The sequence below is a fragment of the Enhydra lutris genome, unplaced genomic scaffold (assembly GCF_002288905.1).
Source record: "Enhydra lutris kenyoni isolate GAN:26980312 unplaced genomic scaffold, ASM228890v2 scaffoldscaffold8, whole genome shotgun sequence".
In the NCBI taxonomy this organism is placed as follows: Eukaryota; Metazoa; Chordata; class Mammalia; order Carnivora; family Mustelidae; genus Enhydra; species Enhydra lutris.
In genome coordinates, this window is record NW_019154092.1 from 1,334,927 (window position 1) to 1,361,504 (window position 26,578).

The 26,578-nt window shown below is 50.4% G+C and overlaps 1 protein-coding gene and 1 pseudogene across 1 annotated transcript; both read left to right on the forward strand.

Annotated features, from left to right (window-relative positions):
* Positions 1–4,757: 4,757 nt before the first annotated feature.
* Positions 4,758–5,393, forward strand: LOC111142568. The gene has a single exon (XM_022495838.1). It carries the CDS (start codon positions 4,770–4,772, stop codon positions 5,388–5,390), a length of 621 nt encoding a protein of 206 aa, XP_022351546.1. The 5' UTR covers positions 4,758–4,769; the 3' UTR covers positions 5,391–5,393.
* Positions 5,394–5,690: 297 nt separating this feature from the next.
* On the forward strand, positions 5,691–9,091 carry LOC111142566 (annotated as a pseudogene).
* Positions 9,092–26,578: the final 17,487 nt, after the last annotated feature.

Sequence of the window (26,578 nt, forward strand, 5' to 3'; positions counted from 1 at the left end):
GATTTTATTTATTTGAGAGAAGAGAGAGAGAACAAGGGGGGAAGGGGGAGAGGGAGAGGGAGAAGCAGACTCCCTGCTGAGCAGGGAGCCCAGCACAGGGCTTGATCCCAGGGACCCCCAAGATCACCACCTGAGCCAAAGGAAGACGCCCAAAAAACTGAGCCAGCCAGGCACCCCTCTCTTTTTATAACTTCTAAAATAGTTAATGGGGCGCCTGAGTGGCTCAGTGGGTTAGAGCCTCTGCCTTCAGCTCGGGTCAGGATCCCAGGGTCATGAATCGAGCCCTGCATTGGGCTCTCTGATCAGCAGGGAGCCTGCTTCCTCCTCTCTCTCTGCCTGCCTCTCTGCCTACTTGTGATCTCTTTGTCAAATAAATAAATAAAATCTTTTAAAATAAATAAATAAATAAATAAAATAGTTAATGGTACTGCTGATGCTCTTCCAGTAAGTGCTTTGTGAGAAGAATTCTTATAAAACAGAGCCACTATACATTATCTCCTGTTACAATGTAATGATCTTCCACAGATGTGCTATTTTTTTTTTAAGATTTTATTTGTCAGAGAGAGAGAGAGCAAGCACAGGCAGACAGAGTGGCAGGCAGAGGCAGAGGGAGAAGCAGGCTCCCTGCTGAGCAAGGAGCCCAATGCGGGATCCCAGGCCGCTGGGATCATGACCTGAGCTGAAGGCAGCCGCTTAACCAACTGAGCCACCCAGGCGTCCCCACAGGTGTGCTATTTTTTTAAGATTTTATTTATTTGGTTGTCAGAGAGCACACGAGTATAAGCAGGGGCAGCGGCAAGCAGAGGGAGAAGCAGGCTCCCCGCTGAGCAAGGAGTCCCATGTGGGACTTGATCCCAGGACGCTGGGATCATGACCAGAGCCAAAAGCAGAGGCTTAACCGGCTGAGCCACCCAGGCATCCCATGAATGTGCTATTTTAAGATTTTAACAAAATCGATAAATTTATAAATAATATGAGACATGAAACTGATCAACTCAATGCTTTCCCTAGGTTTGTTTTGTTATAAGACTTTATTTATTTGACAGAGATATAGTGAGAGAGGGAACACAAGCACAGGGGAGCTGGAAAGGGAGAAGCAGGGCCCCCTGTGTGAGGCTGGATCCCAGGATACTGAGATCATGACCTGAGCTGAAGGCAGACACCCGAAGACTCAGCCACCCAGGCACCTGAATACTTTCCATAGTTTATTTGATTGGTTACCCCATTGGGGAGGGTGTGTAAAGGGTGCTTATAATTACAGTCCATGCTACTTAAAATGTGTTTCTGGATTTGTGGATTTGTAAAAAGTGCCTTGTGGGTACATACGGCGTCATATTATGCATGACAACTCAAGGATAGGATTTTGCCACTTTGGGTCAGCAAACGGGAGAAGAATGAGGCACAAACAAGTCAGCTGCAAGAGAAAGGGAGCAGGGGACAATAGTAGAGAAGACTGTTGCCCCAACAACTCCTCAGTCCCGCTTTTATTAGATTACAGAATCCTCCATCCATAGAGTAAATCCTGCAACTATCCCTCAGAACAATGTATTACTTAAAATATAACCCAAACAGTAACCCACAGAAGAGCCAAAGAAGGCCAAACATTAGTCATATGCCTTGTAGATAAACAAGAAGGAGGGCAAAATAGGTCTGGTCAAGCAGTATAAAGTTTATAGTTGAACAAGCACATTCAAAGGACTTATCTAACTAGCCACAGGCGCCTTTTGTGGAGAGAAAGAGGAGATAACGGAAAAATGAAGCAGGCAGCGTTCTGCCCTGAGCATGCCGGGCATCCGCCGCCCCTCAGCTTCAAGGCCGTAGATCATCCTCTCCCCCAAAGGTCTGTTGCCAGTATGTTTTTTTCTTAAGGCTATGTCTAAATGTGCTTGGTAACTAGTAAAATTTCCCATGGGTTATATTTTAAGACTCCTCCAGGGTCTCCTCAACCACAGCCGGGGAGGCAGATGAGTGAGGGGGCTCGGGAGGGGCAGCCATCTCAGGTCCTCCTCCATCTCAGCCGGGGCGCCCATTCTCCCCGTACGGGCCCTGGGAGGTACTGGCCCAGATGGGGAGCGATCTTACCAGTATTGGCCCTTTTCAAGCAGTGATGTGTATAACTGGAAGGCTCAAAACCGCCCTTTCTCTGAAGACCCGAGGGGCCTGACTGACCTGTTTGAGTCCGTCATGCATACACATAGCCCCACCTGGGACGATTGCCAGCAGCTCCTTAAGACCTTGTTCACCACCGGAAGAGTGCGAGCGGATCCTCTGGATCCTCACCAAGGCCAAAAAGAATGTCCCCAGGGACAAAGGACAGCCGACAACCTTGCCAAACCTGATCGACAAGTGCTTCCCCTTGAATAGACCGGATTGGGACTTTGGGAACGTGGAAGGTAGGGAGCGTCTCTGAGTTTACTGCCAGACTCTTATGGCAGGTCTCCGAGCGGCGTCTCCCCACCAATTTGGCTAAGGTAAAAGCTGTAATGCAAGGGGAAAGTGAAAGCCCGGCTGTATTTTTAGAGTGCCTCTATGATGCTTATAGGCAGTACACCCCTTTGGACCCCCTGGCAGAGGAGAATCAGTCAGCTGGGATTATATCCTTTATAAACCAAGCTGCCACAGATATTAGAAAGAACTTATATAAACAGGAAGGATTAGGGGAAATGACCATTCGGGATCTGATGAAAGTGGCAGAGAGAGTTTTTAACACTTGGGAGACTCCAGAGGAAAGGGAGGATTGGATCAGAAAGGAGAATCAGGCGTTACAGGAAAGACTTAGGAAAGAAGACAGAGAGCATCAGAGTAGCGAGAACAGAAGGCAGCAGAAGGAGATGGCCAAGATCCTGCTGGCAGGGGTACAGGGCACACCCCGGGCGGGACCAGGTCTATCCGGACCGGCCTGACCTCGGAAACCGTGGCCCAGGCTAGATGGGGGCAATGCGCAAACTGCAAAGAATATGGGCATTGGAAGAGGGAATGCCCCAAACGCCAGGGCCAGACTGGACAGGACGCTCGGGTGTTACTGGCGGGAATGGACAGTGACTAGGGGCGACGGGACTCGGGTTCCCTCCCCGAGTCTTGGGTTAACTGTGTATGTGGAGGGGAAACCAGTGGGATTCATGGTAGACACAGGAGCCCAGTACTCAGTTTTAAACAAGCCTACGGAGCCCTTATCTCAGAAAACCAGCCTAGTGCAGGGAGCAACTGGGTCCAAGGCTTATCGATGGACCAGTAGGTGCCAGGTGGACTTGGGCCCCCATCAAGTGACCCACTCTTTCCTGGTTATCCCTGAATGCCCGGCCCCCTTGTTGGGGCGTGATCTCCCAACCAAGGTCCAGGCCCGTATCTCCTTTGAGCCGGATGGCATCAAAGTGATGGACGGCCAAGTGCGGCCCCTTCATGTCTTGACCCTGTCCCTCGCAGATGAGCATTGCCTGTTTGCCCTGTAGTACACTTCTCCCCCCACAGAGTGGCCCCAGGAGACGGATTACTGGTTTAGGACATACCCTCAGGCGTGGGCGGGTGTGGGCCTAACGGCCCACCGAGCACCAGTAGTATTCGAGGTCAAAGCCTCGGCCCAGCCTATCCGGATCCGCCAGCACCTCATCCCCATGTCCACCAGGGCATGGAAAGGAATTGCTCCACACATTAACCGCCTCCTAGAAGCCGGGATACTGAAACCCTGCCACTCTGCCTGGAACACCCCACTTCTCCCTGTTAAGAAACCAGGGGGAAAGGATTACAGGCCAGTCCAGGACTTGAGGGAAATGAGTAAGAGGGTCGAGGACATCTACCCCACGGTCCCCAACCCTTATACCTTACTAAGTCACTTGCCCTGTTCACATGTTTGGTAAACCACCCTAGACCGAAAGAATGCATTTTTTAGCATAGCCCTGGCACCCAGCAGCCAACATATTTTTGCCTTCGAATAGCATGATGACAGTACGGGAACCCCCAGACAGTTAACCTGGACTAGACTACCCCAAGGCTTCAAAAACTCTCCTACTCTGTTTAATGAAGCCTTAAATCAGGACCTGGACTCGTTTCGCCGGAGCCATGATTCAGCTACACTCCTGCAATATGTAGATGACTTGCTTCTGGCAGCCCCCAGTGAGGCCGAATGCCGACAGGCCACTGGAGACCTCCTCCAGGAGCTGGGACAATTGGGCTATCCGGCCGGTGCAAAGAAAGCCCAAATATGCAGGCAGACAGTCACCTACCTGGGGTATAAATTGAAGGAAGGAACCAGATGGTTAACAGAGGCCACAAAAGAGACTATTCTTACGCTTCCAGTCCCGACCTCGGCCCGAGAGGTCCATGAGTTTCTAGGGACAGCGGGCTACTGCCGGCTGTGGATTCCAGGGTATGCTGAGATAGCCAAGCCCCTGTATGAGGCAACCAAGGATAAGGCCCCCTGCGCCTGGGGGCCAAAACAGCAAAAGGCCTTTGAAGAACTCAAGACCGCCCTCTTAAAGGCACCAGTCCTGGCATTGCTAGACCCCCTGAAGTCCTTCACCCTCTTCGTCGATGAGAGGAGGAGGATAGCGAAAGGGGTACTGATGCAGTGCCTGGGGCCATGGAAGCGTCCGGTTGCCTACTTATCCAAGAGACTAGACCCAGTCGCATCAGGATGGCCGCCGTGCCTGAGGATCATCGTGGCAGTAGCCCTGATGGTAAAGGACGAAGACAAACTCACTTTCGGGCAGCATCTGAAGGTGGTAACTCCCCATGCGATCGAGAGAATCCTGAAACATCCCCCTGGTAGGTAGATGACCAATGCCCGCCTGACCTATTACCAAGGACTCCTGTTAGATGCACCCCGGATCATCTTTGCCGAACCAACTGCACTGAATCCAGCCATCCTGCTGCCGACCCCGGATCTGGAAGCCCCCCTGCATGACTGCCAGATCATGACAGAAATCACCCAGGTGCGCCCCGACCTCCAGGACACCGCCCTTCCCGACAATGAGTGGATATGGTACACTGATGAAAGCAGCTTCGTTATGGACGGGGTGCGAAGGGCGGGCGCAGCGGTAGTGGGCCAAGACGGGAATGTCATTTGGAGTGCCTCACTTCCCCCGGGGACCTCAGCCCAGAAGGCCGAACTGATTGCGCTGGCGGAGGCACTGGAACGGGCCGAGGGGAACCGAGTGACTGTCTACACCGAGAGCCGCTACGCTTTCGGCACTGTCCATGTGCATGGCGCCATCTATCGGGAGAGAGGCTTTGTTACAGCGGAAGGAAAGGAACTGCGCAATCTCCCAGAGGTACAGAGGCTGCTGGCGGCCATGCAGAAGCAGTTGTCCACGTACCTGGACACCAGTCTGCCCGGACCTCGGAGGCTGAAGAAAACCGGTGAGCGGATGAGGCCGCCAAAAAGGCGGCAGTAACTTCACCAACTTTGGCACTCGCCCTGCCCACATCCGAGCTCCCACGCCTGCCCCTGCGACCTGACTACACCCCAGAGGATCTGCAGTGGATCCGGAACCACCACTACCCAAAGCCTGATCAGCATGGGTGGCATCGGGACCCAGAGGAAAGACTGATACTGCCGGCAAAACTAGGACTGTTCCTCCTTTCCAGCCTGCACCAAGCCGCCCATTTAGGGAAGAGAAAATTGCTGACAGTTCTCGAGTCCGCCCACCTCCGGTTCTCCTGACAAACAACCCAGATCCAGGAGATCGTGGATCAGTGTGTTGGGTGCCAGGCTATGAAACCCAATAGGAAAGGACCCCTACGCACAGGTACGAGGGTACAGGGGAGGGCGCCGGGTCGGAGCTGGGAGGTGGATTTTACTGAGGTAAAACCTGGGAGGTATGGGTATAAGTACTTGCTGGTATTGGTTGACACTTTTTCAGGTTGGGTGGAAGCCTTCCCCACGAAACGAGAGACTGCCCAGGTTGTCGCTAAGGCATTAGTGGAAGAGATCATATCCAGATATGGGGTCCCCGAGGTTTTAGGGTCCAATAACGGCCCGGCTTTCATCAGCAAAGTCCTACAAGGATGGGTCCAAGTGGTGGGGACGGATTGGAAATTGCATTGTGAATATAATCCCCAGAGCTCAGGGCAGATAAAAAGGATGAATCGAACCCTGAAGGAGACCTTGTCTAAATTGGCCATCGAGACTGGCGGGGACTGGGTAACCCTCCTACCCTATGCTATCTTCCGGGTTTGGAACTCCCCATATGTGCACGGATTAACTCCCTTTGAAATCCTGTATGGGGCACCACCCCCCATTGTTGTCCGTACTCTCCCGGACCAAGACCCTAATGTGGCTCCAAATTATCTGGCAAGTCTGAAGGCCCTACAGGAGGAGGTTCAGCGTGAAATCTGGCCCCTGGTGCGCTCTTTGTATGAGACAAGGGACACACCGAATCCGGAACATGGCATTGTCCCAGGGAATTGGGTATGGGTAAGGTGACACAGGTCCCGAACCTTAGAAGAAAGATGAAAAGGTCCTTATGTGGTGGTTCTGGTTACCCCCACTGCCTTAAAGGTTGACGGCATTGGACCTTGGGTTCACCACTCCCACGTGCGCCGGGCCACCCCGCCGGAGCAGAGACAAGCCAGGGAGTGGACCATGCGATAACACCCTGATAACCCCCTGAAGCTACAACTCTCCACACCTCGGGGACGCGCCACATCTCCAGTCCAGTCTGACGATGAAGTGGCTGCTGGTCCTGACCCTGCTCAACTACTGGAAAAGGAACCTTGCGGAAACCCATCCTTATTGGCCTTATAAGCAGACATGGATCCTGACCGATGGAGAGACTGGTAGGACTCTCAACGAAACCACCCGCGTGGCCCCACTGTCCACATGGTGGCCAGACTTAACCTTCTGCTTCAGAGACATCAACCCTGATTACAAGTCCACGGCACCCAATTTAGCCCGTAGCTATGGATTCTATGCCTGCCCAGGACACTCTAAGGCCCCACAATGTGGGGGGGTCCAATATTCCTTCTGTAAGAGTTGGGCCTGTGTCACCTCTAATGACGGGGATTGGAGGTGGCCAGTTTCACGACCAGACTCCCTACGATTGGCCTTTGTTAATCAAGGAAAGCCTAGAGGGGCGACCGTTCCTCTCTTTCGAGGTCCTTGTTCCCCTCAAGACTCAGACAGGATCCGAGTTCAGTTCACTGACCAGGGAAAACAGGAAGGGGTTAACAATTGGATTCAAGGAAAACAGTGGGGAGTAGTATTCTACAAATATGGGGGACATGCGGGATCCACTATTGTTGTCAGATTAAAGGTTGAGGCAGTACAGGAGAGTAGTACTCCAGTAGGTCCAAATAGGGTGTTGGCTCCTCCCGGCGGGCGAAAGGCTCCTCCCGCTCCTCCCACCCCTACCAAGAACCCAGGTAACAAAAACCTCACAAACGGGACCACAAGACCCCAGACTAACACCTCTGTATTCTCCCCAGCACCTGCTACACAGGCCACCGAGGACCCCTTGTGAAAACTAATGCTTACTATGTATGAGACCCTTAATGCCACCAGCCCTAACCTCACTGCCTGGTGCTGGCTATGTTACTATGTGAAGCCTCCGTTTTATGAAGCAGTAGGGCTAAATGCCACCTATAATGTATCATCAAATGAGAACCTCTCTCAATGTTCATTGGGGGGACCGTAAAATCCGTCTAACCCTGCAGCGAGTGAGTGGCAATGGAACCTGCCTAGGGAAAGTGTCCCAGGTTAAACGAAGTCTTTGAACTTCCATAGATAACACCCCTAGTTGGAAAGATGGCCCAAAGTGGCTAATCCCAGAAAATAATGGATGGTGGATATGTTCAAAGACTGGCCTCACCCTGTGCCTCTCATCCTCGGTCTTTAATGCCTCTGAGGAATTCTGAGTCCTGGTGACTGTGATGCCCCGCATCCTCTACCACCCCGAGGAACACAGGTATTCTCACTGGAATAGAGGCACAAGCGAGAGAAGTAAGAGAGAGCCCATCACTGCACTAACTATTGCTACCCTGTTCAGCTTAGGAGTGGGTAGCTGGGGCCGGGACTGGCATAGCCTCCCTGGTTACTCAACGAGCAGGAATGACACCCCTGAGGGTGGCCATAGATGAGGATCTAGAAAGAATAGAGACCTCTGTAAGTCATTTAGAAAAATCTCTCACCTCCCTGTCCAAGGTAGTACTCCAGAATAGAAGAGGGCTTGATTTGTTGTTCCTCCAACAAGGGGGACTATGTGCCACATTAGGAGAAGAGTGCTGCTTTTATGCTGACCACTCGGAGGTAATAAAAGAATCTATGGCTAAGGTGAGGGGAGGATTAGCCAAGAGAAAGAGGGAAAGGGAGGCACAGGAAAACTGGTTCGAGGCTTGGTTTAATAGGTCCCCCTGGTTCACCACCCTAGTCTCTACCTTAGTTGGCCCATTTGTTTTGCATGTGTTTAACTTTTGGCCCTTGCATTTTGAATAGGCTTGTTAATTTTATAAAAAATCGTGTTAATACCATCCAACTCATGGTCTTGAGACAACAGTATGAGAGTTTGCTCGCTCCTGGGGACCCCTCCAACTTCCCCGTAAATGAGCAGGATTCCTCATTATACACAACTAAAGGGGGGAATGTAAGAGTGGGTTCGCATTAGAACAGCCATCTTAAGGACCGGGAAGCCATTTTACTGAGCGACCCCTGGCCGAAACTGCATACGTGACTTTGAGAAAAGAGGAACTAGCTAAAACCTGAAAAACAACTTAATCATAAACGACAGGTTGTGGCGCAATTCTGTTTGAAAAGAGCTTACCTTGTTAAACCACCAGGTTGTGGCGCAAGCCAAAAATCTATAACTATGGAAAATTACTGTGAGTTAGATGTTTTGAAAATGCTGTATAAACCCTTGGCTTTGAGCGCTCTGGGTCCTTGTTGGAACCCGCCGCGTCGGGCAGATACTTGGACCCCAGCTAGCTGGAAATAAACCTCACTGTGTGACTTGCATTATCGTGGGTTTCCTCTTGTCTCTTTGAGGGGTGGTCAACTCCAGACGCTAACACTGACCACCCAGACCTGCAGGGGTCCAGGCAGGCTAAGGAATGCTGCTTGTGAGGCTCCTGCTGCATGAATGACTTTGGGAGACTAGTTAAATATTTGAAATCTATTGTCTGAAAAAAAAAAATAATATATATATATATATATATAGTCTGGCCTCCAGGTCAGAACTGGCCCTTCTGTTCTAGACATGAAGAGATATAAATCTTGCTTCACATCCCCTCCTGCTCCAGGCTGAGCTGGCCCCTGGGCATGGGACCTAGGAGGGGAGGTAGGCTCCCACAGCCCAGTCTCCTTGAAAATGTAAAAACACAGTAACATGGAATGCAGCTCGCTCCAAACTGCCATGGAGGCGAACAAAGGTTTAACTTCAAACCCCATCATTTGTCCTATAAATAGGGCTTTATGGGGATGGTCAGTTGGAAGTCTCACCTGAGGGGAGGACACTGTGCCCAGGCCTCTCGGTTCGGACTCCTGCCCAGCTGTTTCCACTGGGTCTTGCCCAGCTAATGAGGTTGGATGTTGTAAGTACCCAATTTGATGTAACTTTGTCCTAGTCTCATTTACTGCTGTTACCCTCATCTGTGTGTAGATTTCCCTTTCTGTTTCTATCAGATCTTTATAATATCAGTAAAGTGTTTTTCCCTTTCCAAACAGAAAGTACCACTGTCATGGATCTTTTTTTAGAACACAATCCCAGGGGGTGCCTGGGTGGCTCAGTCGATTGGGTGTCTGCTGGGGTCCTGATCCCAGGGTCCTGGGATGGAGCCCTCCCATCAGGCTCCTTGCTCAGCAGGGAGTCTGCTTCTCCTCTGCTTCTGCGCTCTGTCAAGTAAATAAAATCTTAAAAAAAAAAAAAAAAAAGAATTTAGAACACAATCCCAGTAGCTCTTTCTGCCCATGGGGCCTGTTGCCCACTGTGCTTTAATAAAAACACCTGTTGGGGTGCCTCAGTGGCTTGGTAGGTTAAGCATCTGCCTTTGGCTCAGGTCATGATCCCAGGGTCCTGGGACCTAGCCCCTGTTACACCCAAGTTTTCGTGTCCAAGAGACCACCAAGGAGCCAACACCAATGCAATCACACAAGGGTTTATTCAACAAGCTTAAGCTTGGGCTTAAGTATACCTGTCAAGTATACCCAAGTATACCTGACACAGCGGAATAGGGACTTGGACCCCGAACCAGATTACAGTCAGAATTTTTTTTTTTTAAGATTTTTTATTTATTTGTCAGAGAGAGAGAGAGAGTGAGCACAGGCAGATAGAATGGCAGGCAGAGGCAGAGGGAGAAGCAGGCTCCCTGCTGAGCAAGGAGCCCGATGCGGGACTCAATCCCAAGACACCAGGATCATGACCTGAGCCAAAGGCAGCTACTTAACCAACTGAGCCACCCAGGCTTCCCTACAGTCAGAATTTTTAAAGACAGAGTAGGGGTGGACTTGGCAGTAGGTGATTGGGCCATGATCACCAGCCCTATGTTCTTGTGATTTATTACAGTTTTAAGCTATCCTATTTCTGACATGATTTATTACCTCGTTAAGCTATCCTATTCCTAATTGGATTTTGGTATGGCGTTTTGTTTTCAAAACCTTTGGTCAGTCTTCTGGAACCAGGGGTCATTTACCGGTCATGGAGACAAATCCTTTGGCCATTCTTCCTGGAGCCAGGGGTCACTTACCGGTCATGGAGACCTAAGATGGCTGCCGGGGCCAAGATGGCTGTACTTATGTCAAGGCTAGACTTGAGGTGGGTACAGCCTTGTTTTTCTTGGCCTCTGATGAGGGAGCAGGAGGCTGGCTGAGAAAAAAGCAAAAGCTGGCACCTTGCACCCCCTCTCCACCTGCTTCCCTTGGTAACATGTGTGACATTCCTCAGGCACCCCTGACTGCCCTAAAAGAAAAACAAATAGTTAACTTGCAGAGATCACAATCCTGCAAGACAGGAATCTCCCAACTATCTTGATGTTAATGGCTTGCTAAAAGACAACATTGATCAAGCCGGGAGACTTCCGGTATCCCGGCACCTTGTAGGCCCTCTTTAGCATATGAAAACTCCGTTGAAACCTCCCTTTTCCCTCACCTTCCCCCAACCACAGGGTACATAACCTGCCATCCCTCACAACCCAGGGCAGCAGCTCTTTCTGCCCACGGGTCCTGTCCCTGTGCTTTAATAAACCACCATTTTGCACCAAAGATGTCTCAAGAATTCTTTCTTGGTCATCGGCTCCGGACCTCAGCCCACCGAACCTCACCTACGTTCTAGAACTTCATCAGCCTCCACAGCCCAAAGTAGGGCTCCCTGCTCCATGGGGAGTCTGCTTCTCCCTCTCCCTCTGTTCCTCACTGCCCCACCTCCATGCTTGTTCTTTCCCTCCCTCTCAAATATGTAAATAAAATCATACTTTTAAAAAAATTTAAAAAAAATTTTTTAGCTTTGTTTGTCAGAGAAAGAGAGCACAAGCAGGGGGACTGGCAGGCACAGGGAGAAGCAGGCTCCCCACCAAGCAAGGAGCTCCATTCAGAACTGGATCCCAGGATCCTGGGCTCATGACCTGAGCCAAAGGCAGAAGCTTAACCAACTGAGCTGATGAGGGAACAGAAGGCTGGCTGGCTGGCTGGCTGAGGACAAAGTAAAAGGACAGGACATTCTTTAGGAATCTCCCAACCATCTAAATGTTAATACCGTGCTAAAGGGCAAAACCACCTTGGCAATGGCAAGGCCTCTGGTATCCAGTATCTTGTAGGTCCTCTTTAGTATATGAAAGTACTATTGAAACCTCCCTTTTCTTACTTCCCCCCATCCCCATGGTACATAACCTGCCACCCCTCACCCGGGAGCAGCAGCTCTTTCTGCCCACGGGTCCTGTTCCTGTGCTTTAATAAACCACCATTTTGCACCAAAGATGTCTCACGAATTCTTTCTTAGTCATCGGCTCCGGACCGCACCCCACCTAACCTCATCTATATTCTAGAAGTTCATCAGAGCCACCCAGGAGCCCTTAAGTTCTTAAAAAACAAAACAAACACCTTTTTGCATCAAAAAATTCTCAAGAATTCTTTCTTGGCTGTCCCCCCTCAGCCTACATCACATCAATTTTCTTGCATTTGCAGTTTTTTGAGTGTTTTTTTAATTAAATTTTTAAAACATTTTATTTATTTGACACAGAGAGATAGCAAATAGAGAGGCAGGCAGAGAGCAGGTGAAGCAGATAGAGACTCCTGGCTCCAGCCCCTTTCTGTCCCAGGCTCCCCTTTGCTCCAGCTAAGGCCAAGGAAAGACCAAATAACCATCCCATTTGACTAAGATAAGATAACAAGTCTTTGCTCCTGCTGAGACAGAAGAAAAAGACCAGATGCCCAGTCCTGTTTGACTAAGAAAAGAAAGAGAAACAGCCCCCTAGGTGATTTAGCACTTTCCCAATTTACCTCCACAGAGATTATACTTACAAGTGAAAGGGCCATTTGGCCTTGAGAGACCTCGAAAACAACTTGTTACCATCACCCATTGCCTGTAACCATAAAAACTCACTCCTAACCCTGTCCGGTGCTCAGTCTTTGGGAATGATCCCACTGAGCCCGCTGGCATTAATAAAGCTGTGTTTTCCCATCTCTCCATGTGCCATTTGGGTTTCCTCGGTCACCTCAGATTTTCCGCAATAGGGGAAGCAGGCTCCTTGCTGAGCAGTGAGCCCCATGCAAGGCTCGAACCCAGGACTCTGAGACCATGACCTGAGCCAAAGGCAAAGGCTTAACCCACTGAGCCACCCAGGTGCCTCTTTTGAGTGTTAACTCAAAATAATATGCCAGACTGGCATATTCTGGGGTGGTATGATCTGAGCTCCTCTTTTTTTTTTTTTTTTTTTTTTTAAGATTTTTATTTATTTATTTGTTAGAGAGAGAGAGCACGAGCACAGGCAGAGGCAGAGGGAGAAGCAGGCTCCCCGCCAAGCAAGGAGCCCGATGTGGGACTCGATCCCAGGACGCTGGGACCATGACCTGAGCCGAAGGCAGCCGCTTAACCAACTGAGCCACCCACCCAGGCGTCCCTGATCTGAGCTCCTCTTATAAACACATTCACGGCTGTTATCACCAGACTCCGCAGTGCGGTTTCCTCTGTAGAGGTTGAGGCATAAGGGCTAGGAACCTGACCCAAGTTGGGGGTAAAAGGGGCTCACTAGTACTTGTGATGAAGTTCTAGAATATACGTGAGGTTCGGTGGGGTGAGGTCTGGAGCCGATGACCAAGAGAGAATTCTTGAGACATCTTTGGTGCAAAATGGTCGTTTATTAAAGCACGTGGACAGGACCCGTGGGCAGAAAGAGTTGCTGCCCTGATATCCTGAACTTAAATACACAGGAGTTGGGTAGGTGAGGACAAAGGGGGTGTTCAGAAGGGCTGTCACGGTAAAGAAGACTGTCAGGATACTGGAGGCTTGGTTATTGTCAAGCCAAGTCTGTTTTTCCCTCTAATGAGGCACTAACATGAAAAGAGTTGGGAGTTTCCTGGTGGAATGTCACATTCCTCCTATCACACATCCTTGTCAATGAGCTTTAGGTTTAGAAGAAATTTAACTTAATTTACATTTCCTTCTGCCTCAGCCTCCTTCAGTTTTATGGAGGGGAGGGCAATGTTGATGTTAGGGCTTCAGGAACTGAGTTACTCGTCTCTGGAGGTTAGACTATTGATAACTTCTTTGTTGTAAATCACTGGGACATTTGTAAACCCAGGGAAACTCCAGTCTTGCAGGATTGTGATCTCTACATGTTAACAATTTGTTTTTCTTTTAGGGCAGCCAGGAGTGCCTGAGGAATGTCACACACGTCACTGAGGTGGGGGAGAGGGGGTGTAAGGTGCCAGCTTTTGCTTTGTCCTCAGCCAGCCTTCTGCTCCCTCATCATTTGTACTGTTTGTTTGTTTGTTTGTTTTGTTTAGGGAGCACACAAATAGGTAGAGTTGCAGGCAGAGAGAGGCAGCTCCCCGCTGAGCAAGGAGTCTGATGCAGGGACTAGATTCCAGGATCCCAGCATCCCAGGATCATGACCCCAACTAAAGGCAGACGCTTAATCTGAGTCACCCAGGCGTCCCTTGTACACTATCCTTTATAACAAATTTAAATAAGGATGCTGACAAAATAAAGGATGCTGCTCCCGCTTCCGCCCCGCCCCCGCGCGGCGCCTGCTGGGAGCGACCCGGCCTTCCCCACCCTGCCGGCTTGGTGCGCGGAGCCCGCTGGGAGGACGGGGCGGGTGGTGGCCGGTGGCCGGTAGTGGGCGGGTTCCTCTGGCAACAGGCACCGCTGGCAACCGGCGGGCAGGCGCTCAGGGGCCGTTAGGCTCAGGTGACCCGACCTGCCACTGTGCCCAGGGCCTTCTTAGGGCGCCTAGTGTCTCGGTTATTGCCCGGCAGCCCTCGAGGCTGGAGGGAAGGGGCAGGAAAACCGCCTGAGACAGGAGCATGCCTAGTGCTGGGGGCTTCTGAGGCAGGAAGGGAAGGGTGTGGGGGCCCCAGACTGTTTCAGACCCTGGGCAGAAGGCAAGGGTAGGAGACTCTCGCTGTGCCCACTAGGGAGGGAAAGTAGCCTCTCCAGGCCTTCAGCTGGAGTCCAGAATCTCAGATGGAGTGAGTGTGGAGTGGGAAGAACTGAGCAGGGTCCCGGAAAGAAGGAAGGAGAAGGGAGGACAGGACGGCTTGAGGAGGGGTGGGCTCAATGAGAAAGTCTGGAGGGGGAAAGAGGGCGATGGAAGAGACTGAGCTGAGGAGGTCTCCCGACAAAGATGAGTCCATGGCATCATTCCGCAGCCTCATAAACCCCATCGTCGAACAAACCATAAACGACCCCTACTAATTTTCAGAAGGCGTAGGGAAAGAGTGAATGGTCAGGGAAAGGGGGGCGGGGCATATAGAGGAGAATTTTTAAAAAGCTCTTTTGACCTGAATCAAGAGCCTAGTTCTGGAACAGGAAGAGGCCTCAGAGGTTGCTTTCACATGTAGCTGGAAGTCTGACCACAGCTCTTTCTGGTGCCTAAAGCAGAGAGTCACCCCGAGACGTACCTTTACCTTTGGGAGACTTCTCTTCCCGTGTAAAAAAGAGGAAGGGTCAGATGGACAGTGGCAGTGCAAGGAAGGGATGCCAGTGGGAGGTGAGGGAGAGAACACTGTGGGGACCTAGCCTGGTGAGAACTAGACAAACTGAGAAATCTGTGTCATGAATACCCCTTCCCATTTCAGGGATTCTGAGTGTGGTGGACCAAGTGGACCAAGACTAGGGGCTCAGGAGAAAACCCCTCGCACAATTCTTGTCAACAGGGAGACTTTGCGTGGGACTCACTTCTTGGGCTTGACCTCCCCCTCCGCCTGTCATTTGTTCATGCTTTGTTCATCCTTTGCCAGGGTGCCCTGGGGTCTCAGCCCTCCTCCCTCAGGGAGGATGATGGAGGGCATTTCCCTATGGAATCGGCTAGGATATTAGGTGAATGGCCCTGTGCTCGTGTCCCATTACTTCTGATTACACCAGGGAATATCCCACTGGGGAGATTATTGAACTCCCAAAGTTTTCTCAGGCTCTTTTGTCATCTGTAAATAAAACACAGCTCTGCCCCCTCCTAGACTGTTATAGAGACCTAGTAAGACACCAAAAGTGCCTTTAAAGGGTGTGTGTGGGGCAGGGGGGGTGGAGCAGGGGGATAGTGGCTCAAATGCAAGGATATAGTACCAGAAAGTTCCAGCCACATGGCTTGGGGAGCCACTGGGGAAAGAAGGGACTGGAATCGACCTGTTCAGGCTGTGGCCTGCTGTTGCTGTTCTCACCGCCCCATTTGCCAGGAGGGCCAGCTCAGCTTCATCAGATGCCAGTGTATTTGCCCTCACTTTCCCTGGCTCTGCTGAGTCCAGAGACCTGGATTTGAAACCTGGATCTGTCACTTACTAGCTGAGTGATCTTGGGCAAGTCATTTCAGCTTCCCTGCTTATGTAGAGCTAAGATGGCCTGGGAATGAAAGCATAGAAACCAAGGCATTTCTGGCTCCTGAAGGAGGTCCCCGCTGTGGGGGAGGAGCCCAGGCTGGGAATCTGTTAGAGACCCTTATTTTGTCACCAACTGGAATGGCCTTGGGACAAAGCACTGCAGCTATCTTGACCTCACCAACTGCCCTGACCTCACCCCTCGTGTCATGCTGTCACTGAATACTGTCACCTCCTTTAGCCTTAGCATTGGCCTTGGCCTCAGTTTCCCCACGTGTGACTTGGGGCTGATGATCTGTAGGAAATCGGTAAGCTTTAAATACGTTCAGTGGGCTGTGAGTTCTCGAGAGCGGAAGATGGAATGGCATGAGAACAGAGCTGCGCAGAAAGTTTGGGGCCTCATGAATAGCTCCTCAATAAGCACTGGGGGATATTGAGCCATAAGTGAAGAGGTGGTTGGAACAGGAGGCTAAACAGTCAGTGGGATTAACCCGCAGTCAGCACACTCAAAGCGCCAAGCGATTCTTTTTTATGTGAAGCAATCAGGTAGCTCGAGAAAAGAAATTACTAATTTTAGAAACAAATACAAACACAGAGTCAAGAATATCCTGACCTGGGACGCCTGGGTGGCTCAGTTGGTTAAGCAGCTGCCTTCGGCTCAGGTCATGATCCCAGCATCCTGGGATCGAGTCCCACATCGGGCTCCTTGCTCGTCGGGGAGCCTGCTTCTCCCTCTGCCTCTGCCTGCCATTCTGTCTGCCTGTGCTCGCTCTCTCTCCCTCTCTCTCTCTGACAAATAAATAAAAAAAATCTTTAAAAAAAAAAAAAAGAATATCCTGACCTTTTTATTAACTGCCAGACACACCTTCAGCTTTAAAATATTCCCTACTCCCATATCTTTTTGACAGCCCGTTACCTTTACCTGACCGCAATTTTGTAATATTTCCTACAGAGTGACTAGAAAGATAATTCCATCTTTCCTTTCTCAGAAAGTGTCCCTGGAAGCCATTTATGGGCTAAGACAGCTGTAATTAAGTAGATCCACAATTGACTTCAAAGCACATAAATAAATAATCCCGCTCAACCCATCCATTAAGGATCCCCCCCCCCAATTTCACCTTGCTCTCCCCTCTCCTGCCCTAGCCATATTCGAAAAACTCACAGCTCTTCCCACAGGACATGTGTGACAGAATTTGCTGCAGAAAGAGTGAGTGGCCCTCCGCCAAGCTGGAAAAATAACTTCTGCAAATTTTCCCAACACATGTGACCACTGAAATTATTGCTGGGGCCCCTTTCTGGGCAAACAGAGGCCCTGACCTTTACCACCTCTGCTCCAAGTAACTGCATCTGTGCATGGCTCAAGGTTAAGCCCCTGGAGAGTTCAAGGGAAGCTAGCACAAACCTTTGAACAATCCTGAGAGCTGGCTGCTTTACTCTTAATTTTGGCTAATTTTGTGTTGACATAGAAGCCACCCTACTCCAGTCACCTGCCAAACACACACAGCAGGAAGTTCCTGGGGTTTGACCTTCTCTCCCACACCCCCGCCCCTCCCCACCTCAAAGAACCCTCCCCCAGACAAGAAGAGGTCCTTTTGTCCTCAGCTCTGAGCAGTGTTTTCCTTGCTGAGCCCACCCTGCTCTCTCTTGCACACAAGTAGGTGGTCAAGCTGACTTTGAACCACAGGTGCTCTTCCTGAAAGAGCAAAAGGTAGGAGCCAGAAAAGCCAGTTAGGGTCCCAGTCTTTTCAGTCTTTTCAGAATCCCATGCCAGCTCCCTTCTTCCCCGCCTGTCCTGAAACAGGACTGTTGAATGGTGCTGTAGACAACTCATCCACAAGTATAAAAAACACCTCAGCAGGGGAGGGAAAACAGGAGGAAAAAGCATAGAAGAAAGGAACTGGAAAAAAGAAAAAGGCAGTGGCTCGGAAGGAAGGGCTGTGGGAGGAGGATGATGCAAAGCTGCGGAGCAGGAGGGTGGGCTCTATCCCTGCTGCTGCTCCCCAACACTGTCCTGCTCATTAACTTGCTGTGTAATCCTGGGGAAAGCCTCCTACTTGACCTCTCTGGGCCCCAGTTTCCCCTTTAAAGTAGAGCTCCTGAGACCTATCTCACTGGGTTGTTGTGAGGATAACACGAGGTAATGTCTGGGGAAATTGCTTGGGAAATTGGGAAAGACTGCTCACACAGGATACTCTTGTAATTCTTTTGGCCAAAGGTGGGGAAATAGAAGTCAGCGACCCTGGACCCAGGCCTGGGTCTTGCCTCTTTGGGGAAATCACCCTAGCCTTTACTCAAAGCTGACCCTGCCTTAGGAGGACTAACCCTGCTTGACAGCCTTCCACACCCTGGTGCAGGTGGTCACTCCCAGAGAGAGCACTGACAGCAAAGTCGGAAACTCTGAGCTCAGTTTGTGGGCACTCCTGGGCCTGAGCCCTGATCAGCCAAAGTCCTTTGGAGAAGCCTGGAAGACTGAGGAGTTGCTGTTCTGGTCTAGCCAGATCCCAGCTGCTTGGAGTAGCCCAGCTTGCTTCTGCAAGGGTCTACAGGGACAGGGACCAGGGGAGGCAGGAGACCAGAATGAGGAACTCCCCGCACCTCCCAAAAAAGTGCATGTGGGAGGACAGTCAGCAGAGACCATGGCAGGGAGGCCCGATGGCTGGACCAGGCATCATTTCAGCCTCTGTGCCCACAGATCCAGATGTCGCCACAGTCCTAGGACCCAGCTGCAAGGTGGCTCCAAGGCACTCTCGGCCCTTGCAGGCCTGCTTGGTTGTTTCCCTGGTTGAGTTTCCTCCAGATAATACCTGGTGCTAACTCTTCTCATCCCCTTCCTGCTCTCCCAGACTGCCTCCACTATCGAACCTATTCTGCCTCTTCCAGTGTGTACAGAGTGAGCCCTTTAGAAAATAAGAAAGCTTACCTGCAGTGATAGTTTGGAATTCATTTCCAGCCAAGAAAATGGGTATAGGACGGTTCTGGGGATGGGCTGACAGAGGTCAGGGGAGCAAAGCACAAACTAACTGCAACATTGAGGATAAAGGAGGAAGCCAGACAGACAACACATGGAATGTGGGGACACCTGGGGCTGAGTGGGAGAGCTGCTCCCCAGCCACCTGTTGGGGTTCTGGGGTGATGGAGAGAGCATTTCACAAGCTGGCTTGCTCTGCTTCACCGCTGTTCAGAGAGCAATCACTGCTGGCACCCACGTGGTAAAGCAGGCCAGACCCCAAGAGGGGACCGGAAGAAGATGAATTGAACTGGTCCACTTTCTTTGACCAAACTCGTGGGTCCATGATATGGCTGCTGCTTGCTGAGCAGAATGGGGGGTGAGGCTGGGTGGGGAGTGAAAAGGCCCCCCAGGGATGGAGAGGCCGTGACCCATTCCATCCACTCCTGACTTGGGGGTTTAGTTTAGATTCTCCCTCCTAGGCCTAAGGAGGGGTGAGAACCCAGCATTAGTGAACTGCCAAGGCCACACTGGACCCCAAACTAAGAGTCCTCTCCCTACTCTTTCCCATCCTAAATTAGGTCCAATCTCAAAGTCCAAATGTGGCTCAGAGGTTGTGCAAAGAGATGAAATGACAAAGATACTCTAGTAAAAAAGTCAACATAGAAAGGACCTCTCTCATTATGAATTTCCTAGGGCGAAATTCAAATAAAAAATTAAATTCGTTTGCCCTTTTAGTTTCAAGTTCAAAGAAATAAAAACTGAAGTCTTAAGGGCAACGGATGAAAGCCGGAAACAATTCACAGAGAGTCTAACTGGCTTTCAAAGACCCTTTCCAAAGCCCTTAACCGCCTGAGGCTCCATGATGGGCCACCCCACTGCCCCAGCAGGCACGCCAGGGCGGGGTGGCTCCGGGAATAGGGTCCTTCTCCACATCCCAGCATTTTAATTAGCCTCTCTCCTGTGCTGAGCTTTTAAAAGACCCTGAGTTACTTGTATGAAGTAGGTGGTGACACCCTCATAGCCCAGCCCTCCAGAGGCACATCCCTAGGGCAGGCTGTGGGCTGCTGGCTGTCCCCAGCATCCAGTGATCAATCCCATGTAGGTACCTCTTCCCACTGCCTCAAGACCTTGGTAGAAATGTCCCAGCAGCTGATGGAAAGTGGATGAAAAAAGAATGATAGCCCAGACGTCATGCCCTGGGAGTTGGACCAAGTGGAAAGTTACCTTTACCCCCGCCCACCATGTTGGGTGGGCAGGGACCAACTTTCACCCTCCTCCCCCTCCTCCTTCTCCTCGACATCTGTGCCACTTCATTGGGTCTCATTTATATCTTCTTTCTTCCAGTAGGAGACCTTGTCATTTACGCTTTGCTGTGTGCCCAGTGCTGAGCTCTGCCTCATGACACAGGTTCCAAGTTTGGGCTCTGTCTAGTGCTGAATATGAACTCCCTGCCCATGTGGGTATGTCCCGTGTGGAACAGGTTCCAGAACTGAGGGCCGGGGAGTTACCACTCTGCCCCGTTGGTTCTCAGGACACTAGCTGTCCTCCATTTGGGATGCTTCTAGCCTCGAGTGGCATTTGTTTCTGCGACACAACTTCCGGGGAGCCAGGATCTGTCTCCACTGTGTGTTTCCTCACACTGTTTGTGGCTGGCGGCTGGAGGATGGCACTGTGTAGGCTCTGGCACTGGTTTAAAATCCCTTTGGTTCACCATACAGAGGGCTAACCATTTTTGTTGCCTTCCAGTGCCTTCCCTCCTTTTCCTTTTTGCTCTCCAGTCTAAACTCTTACTTTTTCTGACCTATTCCTCCAGACATTGTCTCTTGAGGTCTCCCATGGCAACGACAGGAAAAAAAAAAACAATCTTGAGTTTGTCACAAGTATGCACTGTTGAAACAATCCCATGGCTCCACACAGTGGGGTGCCAGCCAGCCACCTCCCTGCCGGCAGCTTGCCTCTGATGCCTGGGTCTGCCTCCCAATGTGGGAGGTGAGGTAGGGCTCAGCAGAACCTTCCTTGAGCCCACCCCATATGTTTTAAAACCTATTCCCTAAGGCTCTGAGCCGTCCCCAGACACCCCCCAAACACATGCCAAATCTCAGTATTTGATGTTGATCTTCTGTCCTTGAATTTGCTCAGATCCTCTATGGCCTCTTCAGAGCTGCTGGGCTCATGGGATGGCTTCTAGATCTTAACAGAGTTCCTGCCGGCAGCACGGGCCAACCCCTCAAGAGTGTTCTGGGTCACCTGGCTCCCTGGTGGGTGTGTGTTGGCGGCAGGGGGTGCGGGGTGGTGGTGCCCAGGGAGGGGAGTGGCAGGAGGAGAGGGAGGGAGGTCTCACCTCTTCTGCAAACCTCCGCCCTCCCTTTTCAGCAGAGGACTTGCCTGTCTCCCGATACCTCACACCCTGAGGACATTCCTCTTCCCCAACCAGTCTCTCTCATTTTCTACGGCTCCTGTTCTGAGAGTAAGATTGTGGCATGTTTTTCAAACCATTCCAGTTCCTTCTGGATCTTCCGAGAAAACCTGACTCCCTGGGACAGACAGCTCCCAGCACAAGGTTTTGCATGGGCCTTGCTAGCTTTGGGGTGTGCAATGATTTCACTGAGTTGCCTTTCTATCAGAGTGAAAGAAAGTGGCATATTCTCTGAAGGGCCCGATTCCTTTGAATGCGTCTGTCTGTGAACAAACCCTTCCGTGGGTGCATCCAGGCCTTTAGACTCCCAGTTGCACTATGCAGTTGGAAGTGTCTGCCCATGACTGACCTGAGACCACTCACACCCAAGCCCCAGCACCGGGGAGGCCTGCCTCTGCTCACCAAACCCCAGCAGCCCAGGCTTGGGGAGGCCTCGCTCATTAAAAAGCACAGCTGTGAGCTTGCGACTGCTCTCCAAAGCCCTGCCCTGGGCCGCCTGCCGAGGCCTGCCACGGCCAGACCCTGACACAGACCCCGCTCCTGTGGGAGAAGAGAGAGCCTCTCACCAGGAAATAGAAGCCAACCCCTCTACTGCTTCCAGCACCAGAGCACTGTGGGGAACAACGAGGGCCAGAAGCCAGTGTGGACCGCAGGAAGCACCCATGAACACACTGGACAACACCAGCACTTTCACCGGTGTGGACTCAAGGCTCAGAGCCAGTGCACAAGATGTTGGATTGCGGGGGGCGGGGGGAGGGGCGCTCAACAGAACACTGCCTTCTTCCAAGTCCCACCTTGGGGCCTCTCTGCAGCTGCGCGGGTTGGGGGGTCATGGCATGTGCTGGAGGGCCCCAAAAGGGACAAGCCAGGCAGTTCAGGTGTGCAGGGGGTGGTCCTGGAAGGTTTCCATCTCCAGGGATGGAAAAACTTCCCAGGGAAATGTGAGGAGATGAGGGTGAAGAGCCCCCCACCCCGAACACTAGCAGGAACCCCAGTAGCAGGAAGCTCAGGGAGGCTGGGGGTGGGCCAGGGAGAAGGCAGCAAAGGCGGGGGGTGGGGTAGCCCTTGGCATGGCCCACAGTGGGGACAAGGTCTCAGAGGGATACAGCTGTTGGGCGGCTCCTGTGTACAGTATGCCGGCTGTGGTCTTCCCTCCGTTCTCTGTGTGCGCGTTAATGATCGGAGTACAACATACACACAGAAAAATGCATAACAGTTTAACAAACATAACAGACACTTGTGAACAGCAAGGAAAAAAAAAAATACCACCACAGGACCCCATCACCACCCCTGGGCGCCTTTGCCAGTCTCTGCCCTCCCTCCTCACCGGGGACATCACTGTCCTGACCGTGAGAGGGGCATGGTCTCCTGACCACCATCACAGCTGCCCCAGCCGGGCGCCGACTTCCGAGCTGCGAAGTTGGGCGTTCCCTATTTTTGCACTTTAAATGAGTTTGTATTACCTGTATCTTGCATGTTTTGCTCAACATCCTACACTTGCGAGATCATCCACCGTGACGTGTGTAGCCATAGCTTAGAAATACACAACAGTTTATTTATCCATTCTATTCTTGGTGGACATCTTGTGTCCAGACACGAGTTTCTTTGGGTGTACATACCTAGGAGTGCGACTGTGGGCGTGTTAATGACAGCCAGCGTGGTGGGTGGTTAGTTGTATCTTGCGGTGGCCTTCATCGCAGGTCCCCGTCTTCCACTGAGGTCAAGCACCTTTTGGATATTCTGCTTTGTGAAAGGACTGCTAAGGTCCTTTGCTAATTTTTTATTGGGCTGTCTGTTGTCTATTGTAGGAGTTTTTAAAAAATACGTTCTGGAGATGAGCCCTTTGTCAATCACATGAGTTGCAAAAGCTGTGCCGCTTTTCCTTCTGTTCATGGTGTTTTACTAATATGAGGTCCAAGGTGTCCATTTCTTCCTTAGTCATGTGTGCTTTGTGTATCTCCTTTTAGGAATCAGTAAGATGATGTTCTCTTACATCATCTTACTTTAAGGTCGTTGTGCTTTTTTCTTTATAGCTTTTATTTCATGGGGAACTGTTTTGTGTGTGGATGTGAACTAGGAATCCAGTTTGATCTTTCTGCCCGCGTGGTTTGGCAATCAGCTGCCAAGCACCTGTAATTGAACAGTGCTTCCCTTCATGTAGATTTCAGTGTGTCCTCAGTCGTATATCAGCTCTGTGTGGGGAGAGCCCTACTTCTGGGATCTCTCTTCTTTCCATCGGTCTGTTGTCTACCCCCATGCTGATTTCACTTTGCCTTGATTACGGGACGCCATAACAAACCTTGTCATGGGGAAAGCAAGTCCTCCCACCTTGTCTTCTTCAAGAAAAGATTTTGGCTCCTATCGGTCCTCTGGATTCACACGTCAAAGGTAGAATTGGGTTCTCAAATTCCACTGAAATGTGGAATTTCACCTGTGATGAAGGCCACCGCAAGATACGACTAACCACCTACCACGTTGGCTGTCTTGAGTCAAAAACCAGACTGGGGAGAAGTCACATCATTCCAATAAATGGTCTCTCCATTTTATTTAGTCCTTCGGTGACAACCCCCCCCCCCGCCCCAGCCCAGTGTGTCTGTTTTCTAGAAATCTGTACACCTCGGGTTTATTCCTAGGTACAGGGCAACTTACCAGCTATTTGTTCTCGTGTTTTCTTTACCCCACCCCAACCCATCTTCTCTTCTTTGTATGAAGTCCTATTTTATATGATATCTGTAAAGTTGTATCTTACTCTGAAAAATGTCCTTTTCTCTATCAATATTCAGTTCATGTATTCTAAATATCTCTTGTCTTGCTTGTCTGGCAAATATATTATTATAGTGACTCCACATGGCTCAGATGTTAAACTTGTATAAATTCACACCCTTCGTGTTCTTCTTTGACTTTTTTTTTTAAATCCACTCACGATCACTGGCATCCTTCAGTCAACACCCACGTGATCCTTCTCTACACTTTGAAATCGCAATATACTTTGAAATCGTAATGACTGAACTCTTTACCTCGTAGCTGTGTTCTATTTTGACTGGTGGCAACTCACTAAGGAATCACCCCATCCCTGAAGGATTTATTCCTGGAAACGGCTCCTTTCCAGAACCTTTCTTAGTACACAACTCTCAACTCTCATTCATACTTTGCTCTTACAGGAGGAGCCCTGTGGATGGGTGGGGTTCAAAGGCTCAGAGCCATTCACCTCTTGTCAAAAAGTATTATGGCCCTATTTGTGTGCTGTCCTCTGTTTGTGTGTTGTCCAAGAGGGCTAGGGGTTCTAAGTTATAGTCTGAATGGAGAGGGTTGAGGTGTTTTATTTATTTATTTATTTATTTATTTGACAGAGATCACAAGTAGGCAGGAGGCAGGCAGAGAGAGAGAGAGAAGAGGAAGCAGGCTCCCCACCGAGTAGAGAACCCGATGTGGGGCTCAATCCCAGGACCCTGAGATCATGACCTGAGCCGAAGGCAGAGGCTTTAACCCACTGAGCCACCCAGGCGCCCCGCGGGTTGAGGTTTTGGAAGCTTCTTCCACCTCTGATCTGGCTGCTTCCTCTTTTTTTTTTTTTTGTTTCTTTTTTTTAAGATTGTATTTATTTATTTGACAGACAGAGATCACAAGTAGGCAGAGAGGCAGGCAGAGAGAGGGGGTGAAGCAAGCTCCCTGCTGAGCAGAGAGCCTGATATGGGGCTTGATCCCAGGACCCCAGGACCCCAGGACGATGACCTGAGCGGAAGGCAGAGGCTTTAACCCACTGAGCCACCCAGGTGCCCCTGGCTGCTTCCTCTTAAGGACTCCGAGGAGCAATGTCACCCGAGTCGCATCAGCCCCACCTTCTGGCTGGTGGGTTCTATTACATTCTTCTCCAAAGCTTTGTGCTCCCTGGTTGGGGTCTGGCCTCTGGTTCCCTTTTCCTCTTAACCCAATGTTGGGGTTCAAGCCTGGGTATTCACCAGAATTTAAAAAAAAGAGTCGAAAGGAATTCAACCCAAAGGGTCTTTTCACTTCTCTCTGAAGAAGATGGAAATGGCCTTATTTTATAAACAAAGAATATTATCTGTATTATCAAGAGAGCAAAAGAGGACACTCACAACCTGAAGTCAAGTGTTATCCTGGAGAAAATCTGGAAGGTTCTGACAGAGTTCCACCTGATTTGCTTCTGTGTAGAGGTCCTGACGTCACATTGCTTTTTCCCCTATCTTCGAGAAGGTCTAGGACACCTTGAAATTCATACCATCTTTGGGAATCTCATGATAAAATAACAGTTAAAATGATCATTGCAGATGGGCATTGCCTCCATAGCTGGAGTTAAGGGAGGAGGGATCCGGCACCAACCAGAGTTCCTAATTCATAAGCCAAGTTGAAAACTTAGGAATTTGTTGCAGCTTTTTTGTTTATTGCTGACAGCATCCATGTGTTGTGAGAACACTTTGTCCACATGATCCTCTGGACATCTGAGGTCCTTGCGCTCTTCCAGGCTGTCTAATGGACACAATGGGCAAAGTCCCTCCAAGATGGCAAGACCAGAAGGGTGGATACTTGGCAAGTGGGAAGACAGGCTGTGGGGGAAACTGAGGGCACTAGGGAGGAGTTGGAGGAGGGAAGGCCCAGGGAGGGTCAGGACAAGTTTCCCCCTTGTTCACAGGCTACCCCCAGGTGCCAGGCAGTCTGCAAACAATCTCTGTCTGTTACAAATGAAATCCAGAGGGGACCCATCAGGGAAACAGAATCAAGAGCTTTTGTACCCAAGTCCAAAGCAGATTTCATTTAGAATAGAAGTGGCATTTCATCAGTGGAGTAAGTTGAATAATTCTGCAGATGGTGAGGGGACAGACAGGTGGTGTCTATAATCAAAATGGATCAGGAGCACTTGGGTGGCTAAGTCGGCAGAGAATGTGACTCTCCATCTGAGGGTAGTGAGTTCAAGCCCCACCTTGGGCATGAAGCCTACTTTAAAAAAAAAAAAGAAAAAGAAAAAAGATTTAAAAATAGATGGAGCCATACCTCAGACGTGACATGGGAAATTCCAGAAGCAAAAATGTCAATGTGAAAACAAGTTTACATGATGTCTTGAAAGAAACCAGGGCAAACAGTTTGATAATCATGGAGTGGGAAAAACTGAGGAATGACACAAATCCCAAGACTAGGCTGAAAGAAATGTATCTCCTGCATTGACTCACAGTCAAAAATCCAGGGGACAACCTGGAAAAAATATGTGCAACTCATGGCAATGGGCTAATATCTCTAAGAAATA